The sequence below is a fragment of the Ovis canadensis genome, chromosome 25 (assembly GCF_042477335.2).
Source record: "Ovis canadensis isolate MfBH-ARS-UI-01 breed Bighorn chromosome 25, ARS-UI_OviCan_v2, whole genome shotgun sequence".
Classification (NCBI taxonomy): Eukaryota; Metazoa; Chordata; class Mammalia; order Artiodactyla; family Bovidae; genus Ovis; species Ovis canadensis.
Window position 1 is genome coordinate 60,863,673 of NC_091269.1, and position 26,683 is coordinate 60,890,355.

At 50.6% G+C, this 26,683-nt stretch overlaps 1 protein-coding gene across 1 annotated transcript in view; it reads right to left on the reverse strand.

Annotated features, from left to right (window-relative positions):
• DRGX (dorsal root ganglia homeobox) overlaps nt 1–15,024 on the reverse strand; it is a 31,314-nt gene extending 16,290 nt beyond the window's left edge. The window contains exons 1-5 of the mRNA XM_069572546.1: nt 14,991–15,024; nt 10,790–10,887; nt 9,837–9,938; nt 6,550–6,728; nt 6,348–6,460 (exon numbers count right to left, since the gene is read on the reverse strand). Of these exons, the coding sequence (XP_069428647.1) occupies nt 6,348–6,460; nt 6,550–6,728; nt 9,837–9,938; nt 10,790–10,887; nt 14,991–15,024 (526 nt within the window). The remainder of the gene's footprint in view (nt 1–6,347; nt 6,461–6,549; nt 6,729–9,836; nt 9,939–10,789; nt 10,888–14,990) is intronic.
• Between the last annotated feature and the right edge of the window lie 11,659 nt (nt 15,025–26,683).

The following is a 26,683-nucleotide window of genomic DNA, read 5'->3' on the forward strand; positions in this document are numbered from 1 at the left end:
TGGACAGTCTCCTGGCCCCTCTGCTGGACTCAGCCCAGTGCCCATCCAGGGGCCTGCCCAGCAGAGACTGCAGGCTAGCCTGCCGCACCTACACATGTAGGCTGTCTGTTTAACCGGCCCACCCAGAAGGTTCATAATCTCCTGTCCTTCAAGGGAGCCAACCCCACCTCTCATGCTTCCTGGGCTTCTGATTCCTTGAGCAGCCTTGCTGACCATCTAGATACATCTCCCCGTGAAAATCCCTCCACACATCCCAGCGCTGAACCTGCTGAATGGGTGTCCCCAGTGCTCCAGCCCCAGAGCGTCCCCCCAGCCTCCTGGGGCCTGGCAGCAGAGCAGAGCCACCCAGCCCAGGATGTGGCAGGGGCAGGACTCCAGGCGGCCTCTGCCCTCAGCCCCTGGCCCGAGGCAGGTCCACCAAGCCAGCCCAGGGTGTGCTCTGCCAGTTCTGAGCTGTGCTTATTTTCCAAAGCCAGGGGTCCTTTCCAGCTTCATCTTGGTTTTCCCAGCTCTCCAACTGTTTCTGAACCCCAGGACCCTACCCTCAACATCTCTCTCCATGCAATGAAAATGAGGGCCTCTAATTTCCTAAGAAAACTATAATCCAGAGTTTTCTGCTACTGGCTTCTCAGTCTGGGTACTAAAGCTCTGCAAAGCAGCTGGGAGACCTGTTCCCCTTCATCTTTTCTGGACCACATTCCCCCTTAATAAAACAATTAAAAGCAGAATCTAGATACACCGGCAGGTGCTAAGCCACAGTGGAAGAGCTGCCAGCACTCAGCCAGTCCGCCCATTCATGCTGGAGGCAGGGCTCGGCGACACCCCACAGCTCTGTGCTCTGGCAACCCCACCTAGCACAGGCCCTCTGAGACTAGCTCTCTGCATCCGCTCTTGCTTGCCTCTTTCTCCTCCAGTGCCACCCGCTCCAGGAGGAGACAGTCAATACTCCAAGAATGCTCTTGTTCTCAGAGCACATTCAAAGCCAGTGTTTCCAGGAAAGTGAGTTCATTACTTAAAGGACCTAAGGACTTGAAGGACCAACACCTAAAGCAACTCAGCACCCTGTACCTTGCCAACCTCCAAGCTCCCCCACAAACACTCCTGGAGGCTCTCTCCATGTTCCCCAGGCAAAGACTTCACATCTGTCACAACAGCACCTAGAACCAGAGGACCAAGACTCCTTACTCAGAGTCTGTCAACTTTACAGAGAATGCTCTGCAGGCAGTCAGCCCTAGAACCACTGGCCTGGGCAGAGAGGGGGCGTGTGGAGCTCCATGTGCCTCCAGGGAACTGATCCTGCCCAGGCACCGGGAGCCCGCATCCCCCTCACACTTAGGCCAGGCATTGGTGCCTCCTGGGCTTGGATCCTCAGGCCCTGGTCTGGAGTCTTGGGAGTGACACCATGAGTGCCATCCAGAGCAGGGTCAGCACAGTGCTGTCTTTAGTCCAGGGCTATATGACCCTACCAGGACCACAAAGTCTGGGGAAGGAGACACGAGCACTGGTCTGAGTCCGGAAGCTGAAATTCCCTTTGATTCCTTTCCTGTGGGTCATTTGCAAGTTGCCTCAGGCCTGGAGGAGTGGGTTAGGATCTCTGGGCTGGAAGGGCTGTGGTGCTCAGCTGGCAGTGGTCCTGTTCTCTGGGTGAGTCCAGACTCCCCCACCAGGGCTCAGGCCCAGCTGAGTCCTAGCTGCTCTCACTTGCCAGGGAGAAGAGGTAGGTGGGGTGGGGGTGGGGGGTCCAAGCAGGTGCTCACCCAAAGGGATGAATGAATGCATCGTGTCTGGAGGAGAGAGCACATCAGGACCCGTGGAGATCAGCCCTGATCTGAAAGGGGAGGCCGTGCTCATATAAATGACATGTGAGCAAGCGGTTTTCCTTCCTGGAACCTCAATTTCTTGCTTATGAAAAGAGGGCCGGGCATGGGAGCCCAGATATGCACCTTCTAGCACCCACATGCATCAAGTTCCCAACATGAGGGCGCTGCCACGCTGGCCAGGAGCCCCTGAGAAGCAGAGTTCAGGGCGCCAGCTTCGCCAGCACCAGGCTGACCAGCCACCTGTGTGGGTGAACTCAGGAGAGGGAGGCTGGGCGACAGCCCAGAGGTCCTGGCACTGAGCCAGGCCTAGAAAATTTGGATTGCTTCTCTCCTGGGTCCAGACTGGGCCATGCACTTAACTTCTGTAGCTCGAGGAATCCTGATAGAAGGAGACCTTGGCTGTAAGAGTCTACAGCCTCAAACCACTGAACAAACGTTCCACAAAACAACCAAGGGTTGAAGCCCAGGGCATCCAGAACCTGACTTTCAGGTACACACTTGTTACCCCAGGTCCTGAGGCAGAAGTGAGTCTACCAAGCATATCTCCAGGGGCGGCCAGGCCCACCTGGACTGGAGCACAGCTGTATTGATCAGCTGACTGGGTGGAGACTTCTAGCTCAAAACACCCCAGTGCCGGCAGTGCCACCTCGCAGGGTCAGGCACTGTTAGAATGCAGAAGTGCCCCAGCTAACGCCAGCTGTTACCTCAGAGCCATCCCAGCCCCACTGACCTCTGTGCAGCTCTAGGGCCTCCCTGATACATCACTGACTCCACTACCCTATGTGAGAATTAAATGGGACCAAACGGGAGATGGTTTTAAACAGTTCATGGGGTTCTCACAGCTAGAATACTGGCGTGGTTTGCTATTCCCTCCTCCAGGAAGAAGAAAGAAAAAAAGAGGCAGAGTGCAGCAGAATCGATGCTTTCAAACCGTGGTGCTGGAGAAGACTCTTGCGAGTCCCTTGGACAGCAAGATCAAACCAGTCAATCCTAAAGGAGATCAATCCTGAATGCTGTTTGGAAGGACTGATGCTGAAGCTGACGCTCCAGTACTCTGGCCACGTGATGCGAAGAGCTGACTGATTGGAAAGACCCTGATGGTGGGAAAGACGGAGAGCAGGAGGAGAGGGCGACAGAGAATGAGGTGGTTGGACGGCATCACCGATTCATTTGATATGAACTTGGGCAAACTCTGGGAGGCAGTGAGAGACGGAGAAGCCCGGCATGCTGCAGCCCACGGGGTTGCAAAGAGCTGAACATGGCTCGGCAGCTTAACAACAACAGCCACCACCAGGCAGAGCACAGAAAAGGTTCCCAGTAATCACTCACGTCCCTGCCTTTCCAACACAATGTAGCTTGCAGAGATAAACAAGCCAGCCGCTCAGAGAGACCGGATAGTAAGGGCCATGGTGGGTAAGGGGCAAGGATGAGCAGCAAGAGGGGAGCTTTGCCGGGAAGGGCAGAACTGAGGAGGAGCTCTGACTACAGGGAGAAGAGCACAGAAGGCAGAGATGGGAGGCATGGAGTAAAAGTGCCCCCACAGGAAGGCAGGCCACAGGCTGGTCTGGCCAGGGATGTGTCCGTTTGGCCCAAAGGATTGGAAGCACATTTAAATATGCGACTATTCTAAACAAAAGTCTGGATTTCCAGCTTCTCCTGAAATTGCAGTAGTTCTGGCAACGTTGGTTCCATATATCCCTTTGCCTACCAGGGGCTGTCTTGAATGGCAGTTGACACTTGAGTGGGCAAATGCTCCCCAGCCCACCCCCCAGCCCCACCCAGTTCTGCTGAATCTCAAGGCGCCCCTTAGCATGATCCTTGCATAACTGCTGACGCTAGCGAAGCGTGCCTTTTCCCCACCCCTTGCTCAAAAGTGGGAGAAAGACACACAGACAGACAGCTGCGTGTTTCAAATGATCAAGAGCTCATTTGCATCTGGGGGAGCGAAGGCAAAGGGTCACATGCTCACTTCGCTCACTGCCTGCCTCGCTCTGGAAGCATGGAGTGTGCCGCCGGCCCCAGCACACCTCATGTCCCTGACTGCAGCCAGGAAGGCCTTCCAGTGAGGATGTCCAGGTTCCCCAGGCAAGTGTCACCACGAAGCACAAGGATGCGCCCTGGCTTTGTGTGCTCACTGTGATTCCCATCACCTCGGCAGAGTCCTGCACACCCCGAGCATTCCCCTCCATCAGAGGAGAGTCTGTTTCCAGCAAGGCAAGTTCAGGGCAGGCCCCAAGGGTGTACTGGGGTTTTGGGGGGGGGTACCCACAGGTAGAGGAAGAAGAGGAGGATGACAGATCCACCTGCCCCTCCCCCCAGCCCTGCCTCCTCCTGACCTGTCCTGTGTCCCCCTCTCGCCACTGCCTTCGGCCTCTCAGGGACAGGCAGGCACTCTCTCCTGCTCCCTGCCAGCAACCCGGGCCTCTCTCCCCTCCTTCAGCCACCACAGGCCTCCACCAGGGCCTCAGCTTGCCACAGATCCCCCAGAGGCTGTCCCAGCAACGAAATGTGGGATTCACCTTCAACCCATGAGGCTGGAGTGGGGCAGGCAGAGAATGTTTATAAAATAGACAGTCACTCCCAGGAGCTGAGCTGGCCCTCACCGAAGCAGAGATGATTCGACAGACACACGATTGCTCCTCTGTCTGGACAAGCTCCCTGCAGGATACCTATATCCCACTGGTAATCTCTTTCCGGAACCTCCTTGTAAGTGAGACCCCCACCTTCATTCTCAAAGCCCCGTCAGTCTATTAGTCTGTGACGCTGTCCCAAGGCCACTCTGTAGAGGGCCTCTACATGGCCCCTGGAGCTGAGGAAGCACGAGGAGGCCACGGAGTCCAGAGATGGATGGAGCTGAGCCTCATCCTCCTGCAGCAGGATTTGCCCAGCTGCCTGGACCACTGAGAAGTGGCTCCAGGCCTCAGGCCCCCACCTCCTACAGTGCAAACCCCACTGTGAGAGCGCGGTGTCCAGGGCCTGCCAGCTCTGGCCCTACACCTTGTCTCCTGGCACCGTCCCATGAGCACCCACCATACGGGCCATTCTCCAGACAAGCCTGGGTCTCCTCCGTGCTGCTCTGCATGCCTGTTCCCTGTGCCTAGAGCACCCTTCTCCCCCTCTCACCCTTTAGGAGATTCCCCAGGGAGGCTCCATCATGCCGCCTTCAGACTCCAGAAACTACATTTGCAATGCAGATTGCCACGATGTGTGTGTGTGTGTGTGTGTGTGTGTGTGTGTGTGTGTGTGTGAAGAGCCTGCTGGAGGGAGATCCCCTTGAGGCCAGGAGACCCCAGACCCTAAAAGAGAGCACACAGGAGACACCACAGGGGGCCTCTCCCACCACTAAAAGGCTACAGCCCACACCTGCACCTCCACCTCCCAGACCCACTGTGGCAGGCAGACCCTGGCACTAACACTTGCTGCCCCTCACCCAGTCTGGGGCCCAGCCCTGCGCCCACCAGTACAGCTGCCTGGCTTCCTCACAGAGGGGCTCTGGGGCCAAGAACTAAAAGACACTGGATGGACCCATTCATCCAGTGGGTTGCCCGAGAAACCCCCAACGGACAGTCCCATCAGAGGCCCTCTCTGTCGGCCTGACAAAAATGCCCCCGACGGTTTCCACCCTGCAAACCATAGCAGCTTTTGAAAAGAGAGCAAATCTAAGAAAACCACAAGCTCTGACAGTTCAGACCTCTGACCTGGAGTAGGAAATAGCAATCCACTCCAGTATTCTTGCCTGGAAAATCCCAAGGACAGAGGAGTCTGGCGGGCTTACAGTCCATGGGGTCGCGAGGAATCAGATACGACTGAGCAAGCATGCCGATGACATCAGGAGGCCCCGGGGAAGGCTGGTGGGCGAGCTGCGCGCATGGGGAGGGTCCTCACAAGGTGGGACAATTGTCCATCGCAGGCCTCACCCATGAGCTGCAGGCTAGCACCTAACACTGATCAGCTTGAAGCGGGTAAAGGAGAGGGTGGGATGAATTGAGACGGTAGCATTGGCATAAACACACTGCCACGTGTAAAACAGACACATGGCGGGAAGCTGCTGTGCAACACGGGCAGCCCAGCCTGGAGCTCGGTGATGGCCTGGAGGGGGGGCGTGTGAGGAGGGCACGAGGCTCAAGAGGGAGGGGAAATATGGATATACACAATCATGACTGATTTGCGTTGCTGTATGGCAAAACCCAACTCAACGGTGTAAAGCAATTTTCCTCCAATTAAAAAAAAGTTTTTTTCAATTAACAAAAAATAAAATCAGTACCAATGCAGCCGCCCCTTCTGAAACAGCCGCATCTCGGCCAGTCCTTTGGCCAGTGCACTGAAACTTAGTGACATCCACCTGTATCCTCAAGACATCTAGAAAGCAAGACAGCACGCGTGCAAGCGGATGCTGTTTGCAGCCCTGGCAAAAGCCTGAGAGGAGAAACGGAGCTGTGCCTGCCCCAGGTGCAAGGATGGGCCAGACCAAGAACAAGCTCCGCGATCCCCGGGGAGGGGGTGCAGGCCAGCGGAGCCCAGGCTCACCTTTCAGGGAGGCGACATGTGACAGGGCCTGGGCGTAGGTGGCTGTATTCAGGAGGGTCCCCGGCAAGCACGAGGGGAAGAACGGCCCTGTGGGACCCACAGTGCGCCCCAGGCTGGCAGGGAAAGAAAATCACAGGGTGAGTTCTCAACCCGGCGTTCCCCCTGGCCCCCGCCCCCCAGGCCCGGGTCCAGCCGGCCTCACCTCTGCTGGGCCTCCAGGGCCTCCTTCTTGCTCCGGGCCTGGTCCCCCGGGGGCGGGGAGTTGAGGTTTCTCACGGGCGGGGGCGTCACCTCTGCCATGGGCTCTTTGGCTCCCGGCTCCTGGTCAGAGGCCCCTCTCTCCGTTTTCCTCCATTTGGCCCTTCGGTTCTGGAACCAAACCTGAGTCCATGAAGGAAACACACACACCCGGAGAAGGCAGAAAAATCAGACAGAAGGGAGCAGCCAGAACCTAAACCCAAATGCCTGGTCCCCATGCCTGGGCCCATAGGCGCCTAACAGCAGGCGTGTGGGAGCACAGCCTCCCCTCTCCAGAGACCTAGCAAAGCGAGGCTCCCTGAATTGCAGCTTCAGACCCACAGGTGGGCCAGAAAGTCAGTGTAGGAAATGGGACAGGCCTTGTTAAGATTTTATGTTTAATGTGGACCATTTTTAAAGTCTCTATTGATTTGTCATAATATTGCTTCTGTTTATCTTTTGGTTTTTTGGCCATGAGGCATCTGGGATCTTAGCTTCCTGACCAGGGATCAAATTCACATTCCCTTGCATTGGAAGGCAAAGTGTTAACCACTAGACCACCAGGGAAGGCATTTTTAAATGAGTATCACATCCCAATGCACTGCCCAGAGGAAGGGGGAATGTACCCTCTTGTGGAAATTCTCAGTGTATGCAAGTCCATTTATCTGATGGGAAATGTGTTTCCTATGGGGAGTAGGGGGGGTTCATCATCAAAGCAGTTCGTAAAACACTGCCCTGTGGTTTCTTCATGCAAAATACTCATTCTCTCTCCCAGCAGGTGTGGCCTGAGTGTGTCTGGACTCACGCATGTGATTTAACCCTGACACACCATCACATCATGACAAGTGCACCCAGTAGGAACCCTGACTCGAGTCGGCTCCAGCTTAGAATCCTGGAGCCCAGTGAATCTGGTTCAGAAGCCACTGCAATCTTTTCAGGCAGGCAGCTCTTCCAGCCCCATTCTACAGATAAGAAAACTAAACACAAAGTGTCTAACTTGTCCAAGATGATTCGAGTGTTATGTGGCGAACCCACAATTTAAAGCCCAGTGGCTTAGCTGGGGACCATGATCCAAATTGTTTGGGCGTAATAATAGTGTCCCATAGCGCCCCCCCCCCCCCCCCCCCCGCCACATAAGCATTGTTAGGAAAATGAACAGAGACGCATGGAATACGAAGCGCAGTGCCTTCACGGAGCAATTAATCACGCAGTGAACATGGGCTGGTGTTATTATCTGCACCATCTTGAGGTTAGGAGGCAGCTTATGATTCTCCTCCTCTGAGCGCCTTCTTAGAGGCGGGTATGAAGTTCTTTAAGCCCTGGGAACTAAGACTTTGTAGGACAGCCTCAGGGCAGCCAGGCAGACCAGGGCCCAAGGTGTCCCCAGAGGTCAGGGAAATCCTGCTGTTCTTAACTCTATGCAGCTAAACCTCTTTCCCATCTTTCCTGGTAGATTAGTCCTGGTTTAAAAAAAAAAAAAAAAAAGCCTTGGCTAGACCTCCTGTTCCCCTGGGCATCCTCTCCTCCTCCTGTGGACAGACTGGCCCAGGAGAGAGCCTGGGAGTTGAGGCTCACCGCACCTCCAAATTTTCATTCTCCTTAACTGGGTTTCTTTCTTTTTAATCTAGTTGGTTTTTAATTGCACATATCAGCAACCATTGAATAATGATTTTATCTATATTCTAAATTTAGGGCAGTTAAATGCAAAGCAAAATGCAGACACTTTCTGGCGTCTTAATTGAATGAAGGTCACAGCTATAACAACATTTAATTGAGCTATTTTTCATTATCATATTTTAATGACTTTGCACTGACAGTTCGCCTGCTTCTGAGGAAAGAGCATGATGGAGTCGTTTATTTCCCTATTTAGTTATTGTTTGACAACATCAGCTTCGATTAAGACCCTGCTTTATAGAACATTAATCATATTTGAATGAGCAAGGGGTATAAATGTAAACACATCTCCCTTCCCGCCAGCAAAGCCATGTCCCCACACGGGGCTCACTAAACAAATGCTTCACAACCATTGTCTGTTTGCATAACAGCCAACAATAGCCCGAACAACAATCCCCGGCTTTAATTGTCACCACCCCTATCTCACCCTTGCACCTTTCAGGGAGAACTTATGATCTTCCACTTCTGAATGCTCAATAATTGTGTCATTTATCTCAATTTGCAGTTCAGTCTTTAGGCAGCTATTGGCAAGCTGGCATTAAAAAGAGAAAGGATAAACAGCATCCTGGCCAAAGGAGATTTTCATTTCCAAATAATAATCAGTTTAATTTGCCCGCATATGACCAATGATTCATGTTCAGATTTAATAATCAGGATCACATAATCTGATTATAGGGGAAATAATTTGTTTACAACCCCCAATTTACTGCTCAGAATTCCATTATCTCTCTTCAGCCATTGGTTTTTAAGAGATGCTAACGTGACCCAGGGGAACCGAAAGCAAACTATTATATTTCTTACAATTAGATCTTTGCATAGTCTTAACCCCAAGCCCCTACATAAAGAAGAACAGAAACAGCATGGAGGAAATCCCATAAATAAAATGAATATATAATTGTGCTCAAAGAATAGCTCTCCTGGAGAGGCGGCGCTGCGAATCTCTTCCTCGTGCATTCGGGCACGTCTGCTGGGCTCGACGGGCTTGTACACTCCAATGTAATCACCATGGAGCTTCTAAAAAGAAATCCTGCTTAGAGGCGGTCACCGCGGGCCGCACCAGGCTCAGAGGCAGCCCTTCGATGCTGCCATTTAAAGATTTTTAAATTGCCCATGTTCTTCACATCCACTTCTCTGAAACAGTCCACACACTGGAGAAAAGTTGGACATGATGCAATTTCTGGAAAGCAGATCCTACCCTGTTCCCATATGAAAACATAGTTCTCTGCAATTGACCGGCCTTACCCCAGAGCAGTCAGAACTGCTTTGAGAATAGCATCTCAGCTCTTTTTTTTTTTTTTCCAAAGCAAGGAAATGGATGTGCATTGATGTAATTTAGTACCTTAGAGACGCGGACAAATTAGTGTAGAACATTATCACTAGTTAATTATGAATGACCGATTAATCAACCTAATCTAATATTCCACATTATGTTGATGTTATTAAAGTGCATCATGAAAATGACAGATAGTCTTCATTTGCTTTCTTTGGCCAAATGTGCACTCTGCAGTCATGATGTCAAAAAAAAAAAGTTTGCCAGTTTTAATATTAGAGAGTTAAATAATTAAAAAGAAGGTTTACCTGCACTCTGGCTTCTGTGAGGTTGATTTTCATTGCTAGCTCTTCTCTGGTAAAGACATCGGGATAGTGTGTTTGGGCAAAGACTGCCTCCAGAGCTTCTAGCTGGTAAAAGGAAAAAATATTTACTGGTGAGAGGTTGTGGCTAGGTGAGAGGAAACAGATGCTTATTTCAGATTTTCTGTGAGTGGTGAGGAAGTCATTCCACAGATCAAATAGGGGAGGAAGAGGAAGAAAAGAGCTCTTTGAAAAGATCCCACAGAATTAAAATTTCAACCACGATGACTTATGAGCGAAGACTCACTAACAACCTCAGGGCTATGCCAAGAGGTAGAAGCAGAGAGGCGCTAAAATGTATGTGCCTTTACATTTAAAGTGCAGCCCACGTGGCTTTCACCATAGGGCTTGGAAGAATAGAGGCAACTTGCACAAGCCCTCGCTGCGTCAGTTCCACGGAAGCCGCCCAAGCTTTCTGCTCCAGGATGCTCTGGGGGAATGACAGGTTTAAGGGCCCTGGAAACACAATGTCAAAGCTTCAGCTGTAGTCCTCCCACCGATAGACAACAATACTGTCTATAATTCCCTCAACCTCTTGGGCTTTCTCATCTATCTGCTAGGGGTGAGAATACCTGACCTGCCTTCCTCAGAAGGTTATTTTGAGGTTAAAATGATATTGCTACATCGCTGATGTGAACACGTCCCCAAGATTATCAGCCTGACCCAAATGGGCACCAGCATCACTGTCTCTTCGTTTACTACCTGGGATCACAACAAGGTCACTGTCCTCTGCCCTCTCTCCAAACAGATTCCTCGGCACACAGATTGTTCAAGAAAGCAGAAAGATCCGGTTTAACATAATTAGTCGGCAGCCTTATTTTAAAAGACAAAGAGCTGCTCAAATTCTGAGTTTTTTGGAGGCAGGAAGTGGCTGGCTCTCGGAAGGGGAACGTCATCACCTGCTGAAGAGTGAACGTGGTCCGGTTACGGCGCTGTTTTCTCCGCAGAAATCCATCGTCGAAATCTCCGGTAGAGTGGTTCCCAAAGGGTGCGGTGCCTGCGGTGAGCAAACTGAGTCAGTCTGAACACAGCCCCACCCCCACAGTCCTCACGCAGAGCCCCTGCTAGGCACCCTCACTGGGAGACCGTGGCCCGTCCCCTCCAGACAGAACCTCGTCTGGCTAAAAGTGTTTTTCTCTGCTCCTGTTGTTAAGGTTCCCTCTTTTCCACTCTCTCGTGCGCGCTCTCTCTCCTTCTGTCCCAGTAATTTCTGACTTTAAGCTCAACTATGCCTGTTTCATAGTGTGATGGCAACCTTACTCCCCCAGACAGCCAAGTCCTCTCGAGAAATTCTGGGCCCTCTGAGTCAGGAAGGGCCACTGACTTGAGATGGAGCCTTCACCAGCCTTCTGGCTCCAGCTGCACCTCTGCACCTTCAGCTCAGCCCTTCTACTTCTGATCCTTTAATAGAAGCCTCAAAGTTTCCCTTTTGCTCACCTGTTACTTTACTTTTCCTTGTTTCTATAAACAATAAGGATTAAACGCTGGGAAAGGGAGAAGAAAGAAATTTCCAAGAGATTTCCCCAGCACTCCTCTCCTAGAACTTCAAGGCATGAGCAAGTAAGAAGTTTATAAATGAATATTAATACCGTTGGTCACAGCTCATCGGCGCCACAGTGGATCTGTTACATAGATGTCAATTAACAAGAAATCTGCGCTAATAGTGACTGTCCTGAATTCCAAGCAGACTTCGACAGAACCATTCTCAAAGGGCACCCCAGCCTCTGGCCAGGCTCATAAAAGACCCACCGCTCCTGACTCTCTGAAAAGAAAGGCACTCTTTCCACAGTCCTCCCTGGCAGCCTCCAAAGCTCGTATTAAGCCGGAATAGAGTTTGGCCCCAAACGTGCATTCAGATCATTTTCCAAATGTGCGTCATTTACTTGACGTCCACAAAGACTTCTTAACAAAACAAATGAGCAAGTTTCCATTAGCCAATGAATGCTGTACCTGCCACGGGCTCCGGTCTCAGAATCACTGCATGCTCGGCATTAGGAGCTGACAAGTCACACTGCCCAGGCATTATCCCTCTGAAGGACCTCAGGCCAAAGTAGCAAGGTCCTTTGGGCTCTTTAAAATTCTATGTATTAAAAGAAGTCCCTCCTACTCATTACGCTACTCCCCTCATCCTATGCCACAAGACCTCCACTCTCTGGTGAAGACTTCTCCCTCCATTGTCTCATCCAAATTGCTTTCTTCCTTGAAATTCTCAAAATATTTTTCTCTAGCTCATTGGAAACTTCAGAGACAGACTTTAAACAGTCTTATTCCCATTATTTTGTGAGAAACCAAATTGTCTCCTTTTAAAATAAAGCACCTGACTGGTGAGGATGAAGTGTAACCTCTAAGACTCTCCAATCACAATCAGCCTCACAAATTTCTGCTTGCGTGTCCCAAGTTGTATCACAAAGTATACATATACTATCTTTAAATGAAACCCTTTATGTCATACTGGATCCTAAAAAAGGCTGACAGTTGATCAAATTAATAAGAACAAAGATTGACAACCTAATAGAAAAGAAGAAAATATGAGAACATGTTTTTTACTTAAAAATAAATAGAATGGTTGACAATATTATGAAAATTTAAAACTTTAAATAATTAAACAAAACATTTTTGCAAAAAAAAAAATAAGATGCACAATTATAACCAGTGTAGATAAAAGCATAATGCATTTTACACACTCTTCACCATTTGTAGGAGCACGAATAGGTGAAGACTTATTAGAGGATAATTTGACAATATCTGCCCAAAATTTTAAATGTATATGCAGGTATTTAGTCTATAAATATACTTTAAAAGTGTGCCAAAATAGAGAGAGAATATTGTTCCTGGTAACATGATAACAGGAAAAAATGGAAACAACCAAAGTGCCCAACTGTAGACATTTTCTGTGCGACATAAAACGGAATACTACACAGCTGTTTAAAATAAGCCGGTAGATCTGCATACATTAACACAGGAAAATCACCAAAATCTGTATTATGAAGAGGAAAAACCAAACACTGAATGATGTGGCAGTATGATCTCAGCACAAAGAAGGCATAACGTATACAGGAAAAAATACATAAATGAGGGTAAATGCAGGTAAAAACATATTTTTCTTGAATGAATCCCAAGAAATCAACAATTGGGAGTATCTTTAGAAAAAGAGAAAGAGAAGGAGGATCTCACTTTTCAGTGCACAAGTTTCTGTTCTATTGGAATTTTCTGAGCAGGGAGATGTGGTACTTTTTAATTTAATTTCAGCAAAGTTAGCTGAGAAGTGAGATTGTGAGCCATGCTGGCTTTCTCCTGTATGACTTTCTGGATTAATAAAGTTAAAACGCCGGTAGGCAGTAACCAGATGTCCGATTCCCAAGAGTTGTCCTCAGCCTTTCCATCTGCAGCAGTCACCTCCTCCCCAGCAAGACTGAACTAAAATAAAACGCCCCGTTCTGTAAGGCTGGCTTTGAAACACATCTGCAAAGGAATAAAAAAGTTCTTAAAATCCCATCTCCTTTCCTTCTGGTCACAGAAATCAGAATCACCGTCGAGGTGTGATGTGCCCAGATGCAGGAAAGAAAGGTGAGCTGAGCTGAGGGTAGCAGAAGCTCAGTGCTCTGGGGCCACGACAGGCTGGCCCAGGCTCTCCCCAAGTGACTTCTGCAACCCACTCTGCAGGCTGATTTTCGCCTTCAGCCACCCTGGCGCCCACCGTGCGCTAAATGCCCAGACCTCAACCATCCCACGTCAGCTGGAGAGGTGAGCTGCCAAATGCCGATCAGTCCAAACCCGAGATATGCAGAAACAGTGTGTCTGCTGCAAAAGCAGAGGCTCTCCCTGCAGTCCTAGGTCAGGGTATGAACCGCTCAGACCTTTATAAAGCCCATCAGCTTGGGTCTTTGGGAGTAAAAGGTAAAATGCAGTCACGTGTCTGTCCTTCCCTTCTTAGGAATGCTGATCAAGCTGGCAGGGCTTGAACACTGGTCTTCCTTAGCCTGCTTTAGAAAATCTTAGTGAACTCTTAACAGCTTCTATGGAAAAAACAAAGCAAACTTTCTGAAATCCCTTGTGTATGGCCCAGCTGAAGCCAGCTACTGCTCTAGGTAACCAAGGCAAGGTGAAGGAGCATGCTCTGATATTTCAGGTTCTCCACTGTCTCACTACCTTTTGCCCTGCCCCATGCCTTTGATTTCTTTACCTCCAAAATTCACTCACTTCCCCCACCCCCAAATAAATCAGAGGAGTAGGTTGCCAAAAACAAGTCTTGGTATTGCTCCCAGTTATATACGTCCAAGGCTGAGACCACTGGTCTGAGGAAGGCGTTGTTAAAGGGCCAGAGTATGTGGCTTTGCATTTGCCTGAGGCATTAGTAATCTGTTTGTGGAGGGCCCACCCCTGAGGAGTCCTCAAGACCAGCGATCCAAGCTCTCCCCTTCTCACCAACTTATCCCCACCTAACAACCTACTGCAGGGACCATGTCAAGGATCCTGAAGGGAAATTGATTCTAAGAACTGGAGACCCTCAAAGACCCAAACCCTGGCCATGGGATGCCCGTGGGAGTGGGAAGTGGTTAGCATTGGGGGTCAGAAAATCAGTGAGTCACAGAGGAGGAGCCATACCAGGGCACTTGGTGGGCAAGGCCACCGGACTCCTGAGGGCCACATTGTCCTGGAGCAGACTGTGAGGACCCTGAGCAAGACTGCCTTGGGCAGGGAATGAGAGCAGCCTGGCAGAGGGTGGTTCCTGCTCCTTTCCGGCCCAGGGCCATGCAGGCCACCTAGTCCACCATGAAAGATTGATGCAGCCCCCTGGGCAGGGGAGTCTCGATTAGAGGCGTGACACCAACATCTGTGCTAGGAGGATCCTGTCCTGGCAGGGCACATTGCCTGGGGCCGACCAGCCCAGGCAGGGATGGGGGAGGTAGGAGGCAGGTGGCCACGGGGGCGGAAGGCTGGAGCGGGATGTGGGGAGGGGTCTAGGGGGCCTCTACCCAACTGCCGGTGGCCGCGCCCCTCTCCGAGCCGGGACCTAACCTAACCAGCCCCAGCTGCCGCTTGGGCCCTTTCTGGCGGGCACCGGCCTTTTGGAGCAGCTTCGGCTCGGCGCTTACTCACCCTCTAGCTGTGGTGGACAATGGAAATAAAACATTGCCGACGGCCCGATCGACTGCACGGCCAGGACTCGGGAGGGTGACCGCAGGACCGCCGAGGCACGCGTACGCGGCGATCTGGCCCGGCTGCAGAGCAAACAGCGATGAGTCTAAGTCTCCTCTGCCTTAGCCCCCACCGGCCCGGGAGCGCACTGGGCGCCCCCTTCCTGGAAACCCCTCCCAACGCCTTCAGCCCACTATGGGGACGGGAGGGGAGGTGGAGTGCCGTCGCAAGCCGGGGACCCAGTGGACAGCCCTTCCGTTCGGGTCCGCCACCCGGACAGACGTCCCCCAGCCTCGGCCCCAACACCGAGCCTACGCAGTCTGGTTCCCGGCTCTCAGGGGTCCCCACCGCAATCCCTGCTCCCAAGCCACCTCAGCCGAGTCGGCGAGCGCGCCAGGGCATCGGCGCCAAAGGCAGCCCCCGCCGGGAAGGCAGCCCCAAGGCCGGCCGCAGCGGGCTCGGTGTGTGGGTGGGGAGCCGCGCGTACCTCGGCGGGCGGCGGGAGAGGAAGGCCGGAGCGCGACCGCCTCTGGTCCGTTCGCCGGGCTCGACTGGCAGCGGGCGGGGCTCCGCGCGGCTGGCGCCCGCAGGACCACAAAAGTGACTCGGGAAGTGGCCAGATGTCTTGCTGTCTGTCTACAGCGCGCGCCGCCGCTCAGCACTCGCCTTTATAATCTCACGCATAATTGGCCTTAATCTGATTATTTCCAGCGCTGTCTACAGCGAGTAACTTGGATAGGTCTACTGGGCCTTACAAATGGCCCACGTGGTGTAAAAAAAAAAAAAAAAAAAAAAATCCGTCATTTCTTAGCAAACATCAGGAATGCCTTTCCTCTTTTCTTTTAGAAGGTTGAAACAATCACCACTACCACCGCCCCCAAAAGGCATTATTCTCTGACCACTCCACCCCACCCCCACCCCGACTTCCCTCTGCCTCAAACCTTTTTTCTCCGCAGGAGCTTGACTTTAGGCTCCCCTTGTCAGAGGCCTGGTGACTCCCGGGCTGCGAATTGACAAAGAGCTGCTAATTGTCGCCACCGGATGGGTTTTGGGGGGACTCTTTGCACACGGCTTCCCTTTCCAAGCGACCGTACAAAAGGAAAGTTTGATTTTGTTCTCAGCAAGGGGTCCCTGAATTTATGTTCGCTTCTCCATGCAAATGATATGCGCTGGGACCCTTCGCAATTACTTTTAAAATGCATCCGAGGCAGACACTCAGCGGAGAGAGACCGCCCTTCCCTCTGCCTGGGTGAAAATTAAACTCTAAAGTACCGGGCTGAAATTTTCAAGTCAGGGGCGCAGGATTGGATCAAATCACATAAACTGCAAAAAAAGCAAGTCTAATGGCGCATAATTGGTTCTGTAATAGCATTACGCTAGGATAATAGCCCGTTACGGCCCCCTGCACTATTAAGTGCTTCCCTGGCGGAAAGCCTTTATGATATTAAAGGGGGAATATAATGATATTTTGGTTATTAAATGCGTGTAATTAATTTATGCACCACTGAAAATAAAGTTGGTATTATGACCCACTCAAGATGCATCAGAAGATGCTAGTCAGACAACTGTTGATAAGTTCTGGTGTCTGTGTTCCGTCTAGACTGCTGATTTTATTTTGGGACGATGGCTTCTTGGACAGACTGCATAAATTGAATATTTTATAAACATTCTAATGCTGCGTTCAGGATCCCTGGCGAGGCAGTAGGTCGGGTCCCTGCATCGCCTGGGATCCAGCCTTGATCTTAAAGACACAGTGAGTGGGAAACAAAAGGCCTGGGGGCCCACGCGTGGACACCCACCCCCAAGGAAGGCGCATCGAGCTGGAGGGCATATTGAGGGCCCTGGACCACCCGTGGATGGCCCTCTGAAAACCGCCCGGAGGAAGAGGCAGGACCGCTTCCGCAGAGACAAATCGGGGCCGCTACACTTCAGCGGCCCCTCCTGGGCTCAGCCCACCCAGGCGCAGAAAGCCGACCTCATCTCAAGGAAGAAACCACTGGAAACGCTGGCTGGATTCTGAGCGGAGAGAGCCCGAGGCGCCAGCTTCGCCAGGGCCACCGACTCCAGGAGTCCAGGCGACCCGCCAGCAGGGAGCATGCCTGCAGGTCTGGGCGGCGGGCGCAATAGCAAGCTGGGCTGGCGGGGTAGTGAGGGAGCCATTTCCACTCCATCCGGAAAGGGCTAGAGCCCTGAGAACCGACCCTGTTTCAGCCCAGGCCAGGAAGCTCAGCGCGCTCTCTCTCTGTACACCTCAGAGCACCCGCGCTCTCTGGAGTTCTTTTCGAGAGTCGGAGTCTCCCCCTTGGGTGCCTGGGTCTTCCAAAAGCCCCCTCAAACTCCTACTTACCCTAGGCGGCCTCCTGCAAGCACCCTGCGCGTTTCGGAGCTGAGTGCCTGAGAAACGAGGTGAGGAAAACATCTGGGCTGGCTCCACAAGATGCTCCAAGGAGCACCTGAGTATCTGTGTAGGAACCGTAGGAACTAGGTGCCCAGCGCCGCGTTGGCCCCCAAAACCAACGAAGTCCAAGCCCGTCTCAGGTCCCCATTCCTGACATCGGCCGAAGCAGTTTCCTGTCAAGGCCCAGAGATGTCCTGGGCACTGGACGGGCTTGTCCTGGGTCTGCAGGCAGGGCGCTCCCCGAGCCTCCTGTGGTCAGAACCCTGGACAGCGGCACCTGTTTCTACCGGGATGCTAAGGGAAGCGACCAGTCACAAGGTCCCCTCTGCGGCCCTGTGCTCCGCGGCGGCGGGATGCACCCGCCAGATTCTGGGTGTTGGGAGCCGATCCCAATCCTCTTCTTGTCCCAAACGAGAAAGTTACTTGGGACGCTCGCTCAGTGCTCGCAGCAGGGGCCGAACTCTCCGTTCCTCAGCCCAACGCCCAGCTTCTGGCCCGCGGCGCCAGCCGGGAAGCGTCCCACTGCCGCTCTCCGTCTAGTCCCGGCCTTCCCAGCGTCCCGCACCCGAGCCTGGCTGTCTCCCCGCTGGGACACTTGGCCGGGCTCCTGCAAAACACTCACCCAGAGCGGGGCTCAGAGCCAGCGGGACCCTCGGCCTCGTTTCCCCGAAGTTCCTCTCCCCCAGCCTCGAGGCCCGGCTCGTTCCTCTTGGCAAAACAGCGAATAGCCAACCAAGCAATCACGGAAAGGAAAGGCTACAGCAAACTTTGGTGACGGCTCTTTTTTCCCTCGGATTGTCTCCGACCCTCCGGGCCGGGACCGGCAAGAGGTGACTAACACATATTGCTACCATTTCCTTCCCCTCTAAAAAAGAGCTTCGGTAACGAAAAGGTTATTTTTTCTTAATTCCTGTGCGGTAAAATGTATTTTCCAATTAACCAAATTCACCGATCTGTCCCGCTTGGACACTCTGATAATTTACAACCTAAAAGTGTACTTTCTTTATCTAAAGACCAAGGTGACTGCTTTTAATTTTCTCTAACCTCTTTACACTTGATGTTCACCAGACTCATAATGTTAATTGGCTTCATATACGGATCATCAGTTTAATGAAGAAATAAATCCTGTGTTGCTTTATGTTTTAACAGTGATTGCTTTAATGAGGAATGTGACGTGTTCCAAAATCAAAGCTGCAGGAGATATTAGAGGGGGCTTCTCTTAGGACGGGAATGCTTATTTAAAGTTAAAACCACGGGTCATATTTCAACAGATTCTATCAGCGCGGGCCTTCCCCACTCCCACCTGGGTTGCTTCCAGTCTCTAGAAGGATGCAATTGTGCAGTTGGTCCTCAAAGGCTCCTTCTCTGTATTTAACACACAGCAGCTGCAGTCTCCATTCTCTCTAAGAATCATTTTCTAGTTACTAAACTGGCATGCTACCTTACCTCCTGTCCAGCAGAGCAAAGAGAAGCTGGAACAGAGTAGTGAGTTCAACTTTCAAGGTTGCTCACTTAAAAAAAAATAAAATCAAGTGGGAAGACAGTACCGCACATCCTAAGATTTGTGTGCAGCTGTTACCGAGCGGTGTCCCTAGAGCAGCGCATCCCTCCCACTGAAAATTCAAGCCTCCGCTCTTAAAAGACAGACAACTTCGGCTTGGGCCGAGTGGGCAGTTGCTGACCCAGGCTCTGGCCCCTGAGAATGTCTGCAGGGGATGCGCGGGGCTCCTGTCTGGGTGATGGTAGCTTTCCATCTCCGTATCAATTAATAGGAGAGTAAATCTGCTTTCCTAATGGGTGTTTGATTTTTCTAACTTTAAGCTTGTTCTCTATGAAGAGAGAACTGTCATCACAAAAATACTGAGAGCAGCAATAAAATGCTGGAAATTGGAACATCTATACCTGGAAGCCCTAAATTGTCCTTCTGTTGAATTATGAGTTATTTTTAATTGATTCCTGAAAAGAATTTCAAATCCTTAAAAAATGTAAGGGGTTGAAACTCCAAGTCAGTGTCTCCAACATCACACATGGTATTTATTTCTTACCATTTGCTCTGTTTTAGGAAAATGGAAAAACATTTGGAGACACCACTGTCAACATCTTTTGAGTCCGAATGCATTGTGTTGGATTTGATGTTTCAGCTGTATTCAGAAGAGATTTTTCCAACTTCCGTTTCAAAACTTTCTTTAGCAGAAAAAATTTCAGTAAACACAGTTTAAAAGCATAACAATGGGGTCAAGCAGATAAAAATATTTCCATTTTCAAGGAGGAAAAAAGAACACCCTGAATTCCTGTTTATGAGTTTTCAAAGTGCCCGGATGATCTGTAATATTGTTTCACTGTTTAAATTTCTTAAAGCCTCTCAGGTATAGCTCCCTGTGGCCACACAGCTTTCCCAAGACAGAAAGTACAGCACATGCATGCTCAGCAGGGACCCCATACATCCTCTGCAAATCTGTTGTCATTTGTAGTTTTGGAAATGGCCAGCCAAGAAAGTCTGGTTTGCCAAACATGATGGAATATGTCGGGGAAATAGCAGCTAATTGAAATTCCAGATGAACAGGGTACTATGAATAGGATACACACACACACACACACACCCGTACACACACACACACACACACACAACAAGGAAAAGATAAGCATTTGGTTATCTTGGAAATTTCCCATCATTCATTAGTTTTACTGTCATGTAAAAGGAGGAGCAGCTACTTAAATACAAGCCAGCTTCCAATAGCTTCACCTGTGATGACTGCAGGACAAAGCATATCCCCATATGGTTCTTGGGGGCTCTCATAGCTGGCTCTAGTCTGCCTAATCCTCACAAGGTGAGAAAGCATTGTGCCCGAGGCAGGCCCACTGCCTGAAGAGTCTGTGTGTACTTGTTGCCATTTAAGCAGGCTCCAGTCCTCATGAGCAAGGTGAGCTTGAGCAGGTCACGTGCCCTTTCCAGACCCCCACGACTTTCTACAGGAAGAGGGGATAAAAACGCCTACATCAAGTTCTGGTGGGAAGATTAAAAACAGTGCTAAAGGGCTTAGGGCAGTGAAAACATTCTGTATATTACAGTGACGGATACATGTCACTATGCTTTTGTTACAACCCGAAGACTGTGCAGCACCCAGGGTGAGCCCTGACATACACTCCGAGCTCTGGTGATTATGATGCGTCAGCGCAGAATCACTGACTGTACCATCCGATGGGGGTGCTGATAATGGGGAGGCTATGCACAGAAAATTGCTCTTAAAAAATAAAGGCCATCTTTTTCAGTTAAGGGGAGGGGAGAAATACTGAAAACAATGCCCAGCAGGTAACAACCACTCATTTGCTACAACTGTTACAATATCATTATTGTTACTGTTGTCTTGCCACTACCATGATCCACTAGGGGGCCACATTCTTGGAGAGATGCTGCTCTGAGCTGCTCTGGATACTTAGAGATGGCACGTGCCTCTCCTGGCTGTCTCCAGGATGCAGCACCGTGGGGAGAGTCCTTCTTCGGCACCTTCTTCTGCCCCATCTGCCAGTCAACCAAGCTTGTTTCCTTACATTTTCCCCTTCATGCTTCTTTGCTTGGTTTGTTGAGCACACGCCTATTTGGCTAGAAACCTAAACCAAGGCCCTTTAAGCTATATCTGAGGTGTTTTACCTGGCCATCAGAAATCTGTTAGAAGTTCAAATTGAGTGCCTTTAGCCTGGGCATGTCAACTCTACTTGCCTACAGCCCCCACTGTTCCACACTACTTTCCTCCAGGTCGCCTCTCATACTTGTGTGACCCACCAGGTTCCTGCAGACATTTGGCTTTCCTACCTCTGACATAAATTCTGTGTGCGTCTAGCCTAATTTCCAGACTGTTAAGGCATTCTTATCAAATATTAGGATGGGAAAGGGCTATATTGAGGAAGACAGAGTCCACAATCCCTGGAGTTTCAGAGTCTAGTTCGGTCCACTTCTGTAAACATTTATCTAGCAACCCCTCTGTGCTAGGCGCAGGAGACACAGAGCTGATCTCTGGCCGCAGGAGCCAATCTCTAGAGATTTTGGATAGGAAAGGAAATGGGAGGGAGCAGGGAGAAGGGAAACTGGCACCACCTGGATTCGCTGGTCTTCTCTCCTCTGCCCTAGAGAGCTCTCTAGAAGGGCAGATTTCATAATGCAGCCCACCTCCTGCTGGGGGAGGGGCTCCCAGGATGCTCCCGCACCCTTTTGCAGCTTCAGGTGAAGAAGCACCCTCTCTGCCCAGAGCGCACAACCGAGTCTCCCCTTGGTCCTCAGCATCCTGGCCATCACACCAGAGCCCAAGGGTCTTGACAAAGCTCGGTATCAGCCCTCAGCCTCTTGCTTCCCAATTCCTGCTGCAGGGAAAGTCTCAGGGAGCTGGACCATAGTCTGGGATATGTCCTAAAGCTGAGCCTACAGGAATCCGTTCCTAAGACCCCGACATCCAGGACTACGCTGCTGGATCTACTGGAGTCACTGACTTGGAGCAAAATCATTTTAGCAACATTTAGTTGTTAATAGTAGCTGGCTACTATTAACATCATAATAAGTTGCTGGAAAGAAAATGAAATCAATCCAAGGAAATCTCAAATAGGATCCAGCCTAAAATAGAAGAAAGATCTGTCTCCAAATCTAAATGATCTCACCAATAAACCTCTAGGACAAATAGCTTTCAAGGTCAACCCTTCAGTGTAAAACTGTTCTCCCCACAAGAATAAAATAACAAAGCTGCTTGAATGTTAAGGGGGAGTGGGGAGATGGCACCGGGAGGGGCTGGCTGGCGACAGAAGCAGGGCTGGAGCCCACCTCCCAGCCACAAGCCCTGTGCTCTTGACTGGCCCTCTTTGATAAGGCATGTTTTTCCTGAAACAAAATACAGTCAATTGTCCATGCTAAGTGTTCAGTAAATGTGTAGAGTTTAATTGAAATGACTATGAAAGAAATGAAATGTTTGCAACATGAATATTAGTAAGCACAATAAAAGCTTTCTAATTTCTAATAGACTCGAATTATGTAAACATCTACGGTGCAAAGGGAGTAGGTTTGTAATCACACAGACTTGGGGTTAACTTTGGCTTCTTAAACCCCTTTATCTACAAAGCAGGACTGACAATGCCTGCCTTTCAGTATCTGGCTGGCCATCAGTGCATCAGAACATCAATACCTTATTCTCTCTCTCTGTTTCTGTCTGTCTCTCATACACACACACACACTCACACTCACACACACACACTCACACACACTCACACACATACACACACACGCATACACACACTCACACATACACACACTCACACACCCATATACACACACTCACACTCACACACACACACATATACACACTCACACACTCACACACACACTCACACATACACACTCACACACATATACACACACTCACACTCACAGACTCACACACTCACACACACACTCACACACATACACACACTCACACACACTCACACACACACTCACACATACACTCTCTCACACACTCACACATACATACACACACACACTCACACACACACACACCCAGTAGGTGCTTCAGAACTGTGACTTCTCTGTGACATCCTTGCAAACCTGGATTTAGAGGAACACCCCCTTCTCTTCTGACCAGCCCACTCCCGGCTGTGGTTAGACCGCCTCTCCCAACCTACTGGCCCTGCCCCACACCCAGCTCACAGCTCTGCTCACACTCTCTGGCTCTGCCTTTGTGACTCAGCTCACCAGGATCCTGCCCAGCATGGACACACCCTGGGTGTATGGAGCAGAGCTTCTCAGCACACTCCAAGAGTAGGATCCACTTTGCCTTTCTTCCTTCCTGCCGGCCTCACTCAGTGGGAGCCTCTCAGAGCCCATTTAAATCTCAGCATAAATATTTATTGAATAAAACTGGCTGATGTCTGAGCAAGCCTGGTGCAGGCAGTTCCCACCACTCTGCCCCATCACCAATCAGCCCACAGCGCCCCACAGGCCAGCCTGGAGAGTGGCAAGGCTCAGCTTGACATACTGATGCTGGGACATCCTCCATGTACCTGTCCATCCATCCGTTTTTTCATTCATTCCACAAAACAGCTGTGGAGTCCCAGCTCTGTGCCAGGTGCCTTCAGCGGATGCATTTGTACACAAACCCCCGGGGACTGAGGAGGCTGGTGTGTCAGGAAAGCCTCTCATAACCACTGTAGCAGAGCTCACCAAAGTCCAGGTTCCAATGACAGGCTGTACCCTGGAAGGATGGACCCCTGCTCCCCAAGTCTGCCCCCTCCCAGAGCCCCAGAAGCATGGTCCAGAGTCCCGGCCAGAGAGGCTGAGCCCAGCTGCTGCAGGAGGGCAGCTGAAGCAGTGATGGACAAGGCTCAGCTTTGCCAGGGAAGTGGGGGCTCCCACAAAGCTTCCCTGCCATGCTGAAGCTCCAGTTTCCCTCTTCTTCACCTCTCACTCCAACAGTTGCTCACTGAGAGCCATGTTGTGCAAGAGATGGCTTTTCCTTCACTATGCTTAAATCTTTAAATTTTATTTGTGTGATTTTTTTCTAATATTATCTCCCAAAGTAGACTAAAAGCCTTGAAGGTAGAGAACAGGCCAGCGTGGGTTCATCATGACGCTCTCTGCCCTTAGCCCAGTGCCTAGCACCTACTACTAGACATGCGATACAGAACACATCAGAATGAGGCCAGGTCTACGGGCTCAAGCTCAGGAGGACGCGGACGTCGGCAGAGCACTTGGCGACCAGCGCCTCTCCCTCCCGTGCTGGCCTGCGTCCTTCAGTGTTCCCTAGGGTAAGCCAGGGCACAAATAAGCACCTGAATCAAGGGCCAACCGTCTCCTCTCTCCTAGTGCAGAGGGCTTTTGAATAGTCACAGAGCAAAATGGACACACTGTGCAGTCTTACAGGAGGAAAGCTCTTCTCCTGTTTTGCCCAACTTGACTCACAAACCATTTGAGGGCTTTCGCTCTCCCCACTTAACCTGCAGTGCTAGAATACACATGGTGCTCCGTGCCTGAAATCCCCGGTGCTGTTTTCCAGCTCCTGAGCATCATCTCCTCCTCTGCAACAGACACATGATTCCCGTCTCAGGACAGTGCCTCGTGATATCCTAACAGGCTCCACAGATGTGGCGGTGGAGGTTAGCACGCATGAGGCCCGGCCCTGAAGAGGGGCGGGATCCCCTCCGACTCTCTCCCTGTCCCCTCCCTCCCTCCCCCTCAGTGCCTTCTGTCCGGTCCAGCCCCTCACTGGCAAAGCCTGTGCTAAATTCTGTCCTATCTAAGGGATGCCCTGTCTGCCTTAGCTCTTCCAAGATTGTCTTTGGGCTCTGACCTCTCACCACCTTTGCCCCTTTAACCAAGAAAGAGAGTTCGGATGGGGGGAGGTACCAGTGAAGAAATGGGGGAGGGGGAGAGGATCCTCAATTTTTAATTTCTGAAGGGGCGTCCACCTGGCTACTGTGGTGAAAGTGTTGTTGTTGTTGTTCAACCAGAATCGATACTGGCTTTATTACGTTTGAAACGTGAAAACGATTGTAGGAACGCCACTGGCCAAGCTCCACACCTGCCTCTTTGTAACGCCGGTCCGTTTACACAAAGACCATTTCTACCTGACATCTGGACTTACAAGAGATTATAAGATTTGTTTAAGTGAATAGATTTTTTTGAAGTGGTAGGTCCCTTTTATTCTGCTCCTCAGAAAAAGTGTTTAAAGGAAAAATCAATGAATTGAATGTGAAGATAATTTTTAAAAAGCACATAAGACAATAAAATTTAAAACATCCACAATCTTACAACCTAAGGGAACCATTATTAACATTTTATAGTCAAGCTTACAGATGTTTTATATGAATTTGTTTTATGTATATTTTTTAAAGAACAAAAGTGGGACCATAACATTACCTGGTTCTTACTCACTTCGCAATATATTGTGAATGTCTTTCTGCGTCGTTAAATGTTCTTCCACAATATTCTTAGTGGTTCTACACACAGTTGGGGTATATGTTCAGTTGTTGGGACAGAGACCTTTAACTGTGGCTTGAACAAGACAGCGCATTTCCCTCTTGTGTGGATGGCCGCTCTGCTTTGCTGGCTCTCCTCTCTGAAGCGGCAGGGCTCCCTTTAATCTGCTTTCTCCACCATCCCTCGGGTGTGACCCTCTCCACATCTGCCTCACAGCCAGCAGGGAGGGTAGAGAAGGAGGGTTGGTGGAGCACCCTTCATTGGAGGGCACAGCCCTTCCAGCATCTGGAAGGTACACACGCTGCCTCTGCCTGCATCCCCGTGGCCAGGAGCACGTCTCCACCCAGCTGGAGACGTGTACCCAGATGAGTACCACAGGCTCTGTTATCCTGGGAGAAAGGAGAGTGAACGCTGGGGGCAACAGTCACTGTCCGCCGCAGCGCTGCTCCATCAAGGAGCTGTTGTGGAACATTCGTACAGCCATTGTTTGTCTCCTAAGATAAATCCTCCAGTAGACAGACTGCTTGAACAGGCAATAAACATGTGAAGATTCCTGAGAGTGATTCGTGCGTATTCAGTCACTAAGCTCTGTCCAGCTCTTTGTGACCCCATGGTCTGTAGCCACCAGATCCCTCTGCCCATAGGATTTCCCAGGCAAGGATACTGGAGCGGCCTCCCTGACTCAGGGATCAAACCCGCATCCCCTGCAGTGGCAGGAGGATTCTTCTACCACTGAGCCACCTGGAAAGCCCGAGTCTTTTGCGCTTGCTCCCAACTCCGTGAAAGCCTATGCCCGCTTAAATGCTTTTCTTTTTGGCTCCCCTCTACCTTGAGTGGGCTTCCCTTGTGGCTCAGCTGGTAAAGAACCCACCTGCAATGCAGGAAACCTGGGTTTGATCCCTGGGTTGGGAAGATCCCCTGGGGAAAGGAAAGGCTACCCACTCCAGTATTCTGCCCTGGAGAATCCCGTGGACTATATAGTCCATGGGATCTCAAAGAGTTGGACATGACTAACCCTTATGGCAGAAAGTGAAGAGGAACTAAAAAGCCTCTTGATGAAAGTGAAAGAGGAGAGTGAAAAAGTTGGCTTAAAGCTCAACATTCAGAAAACGAAGATCATGGCATCTGGTCCCATCACTTCATGGCAAATAGATGGGGAAACAGTGGAAACAGTGTCAGACTTTATTTTGGGGGGCTCCAAAATCACCGTAGATGGTGACTGCAGCCATGAAATTAAAAGATGCTTACTCCTTGGAAGAAAAGTTACGACCAACCTAGATGGCATATTAAAAAGCAGAGACA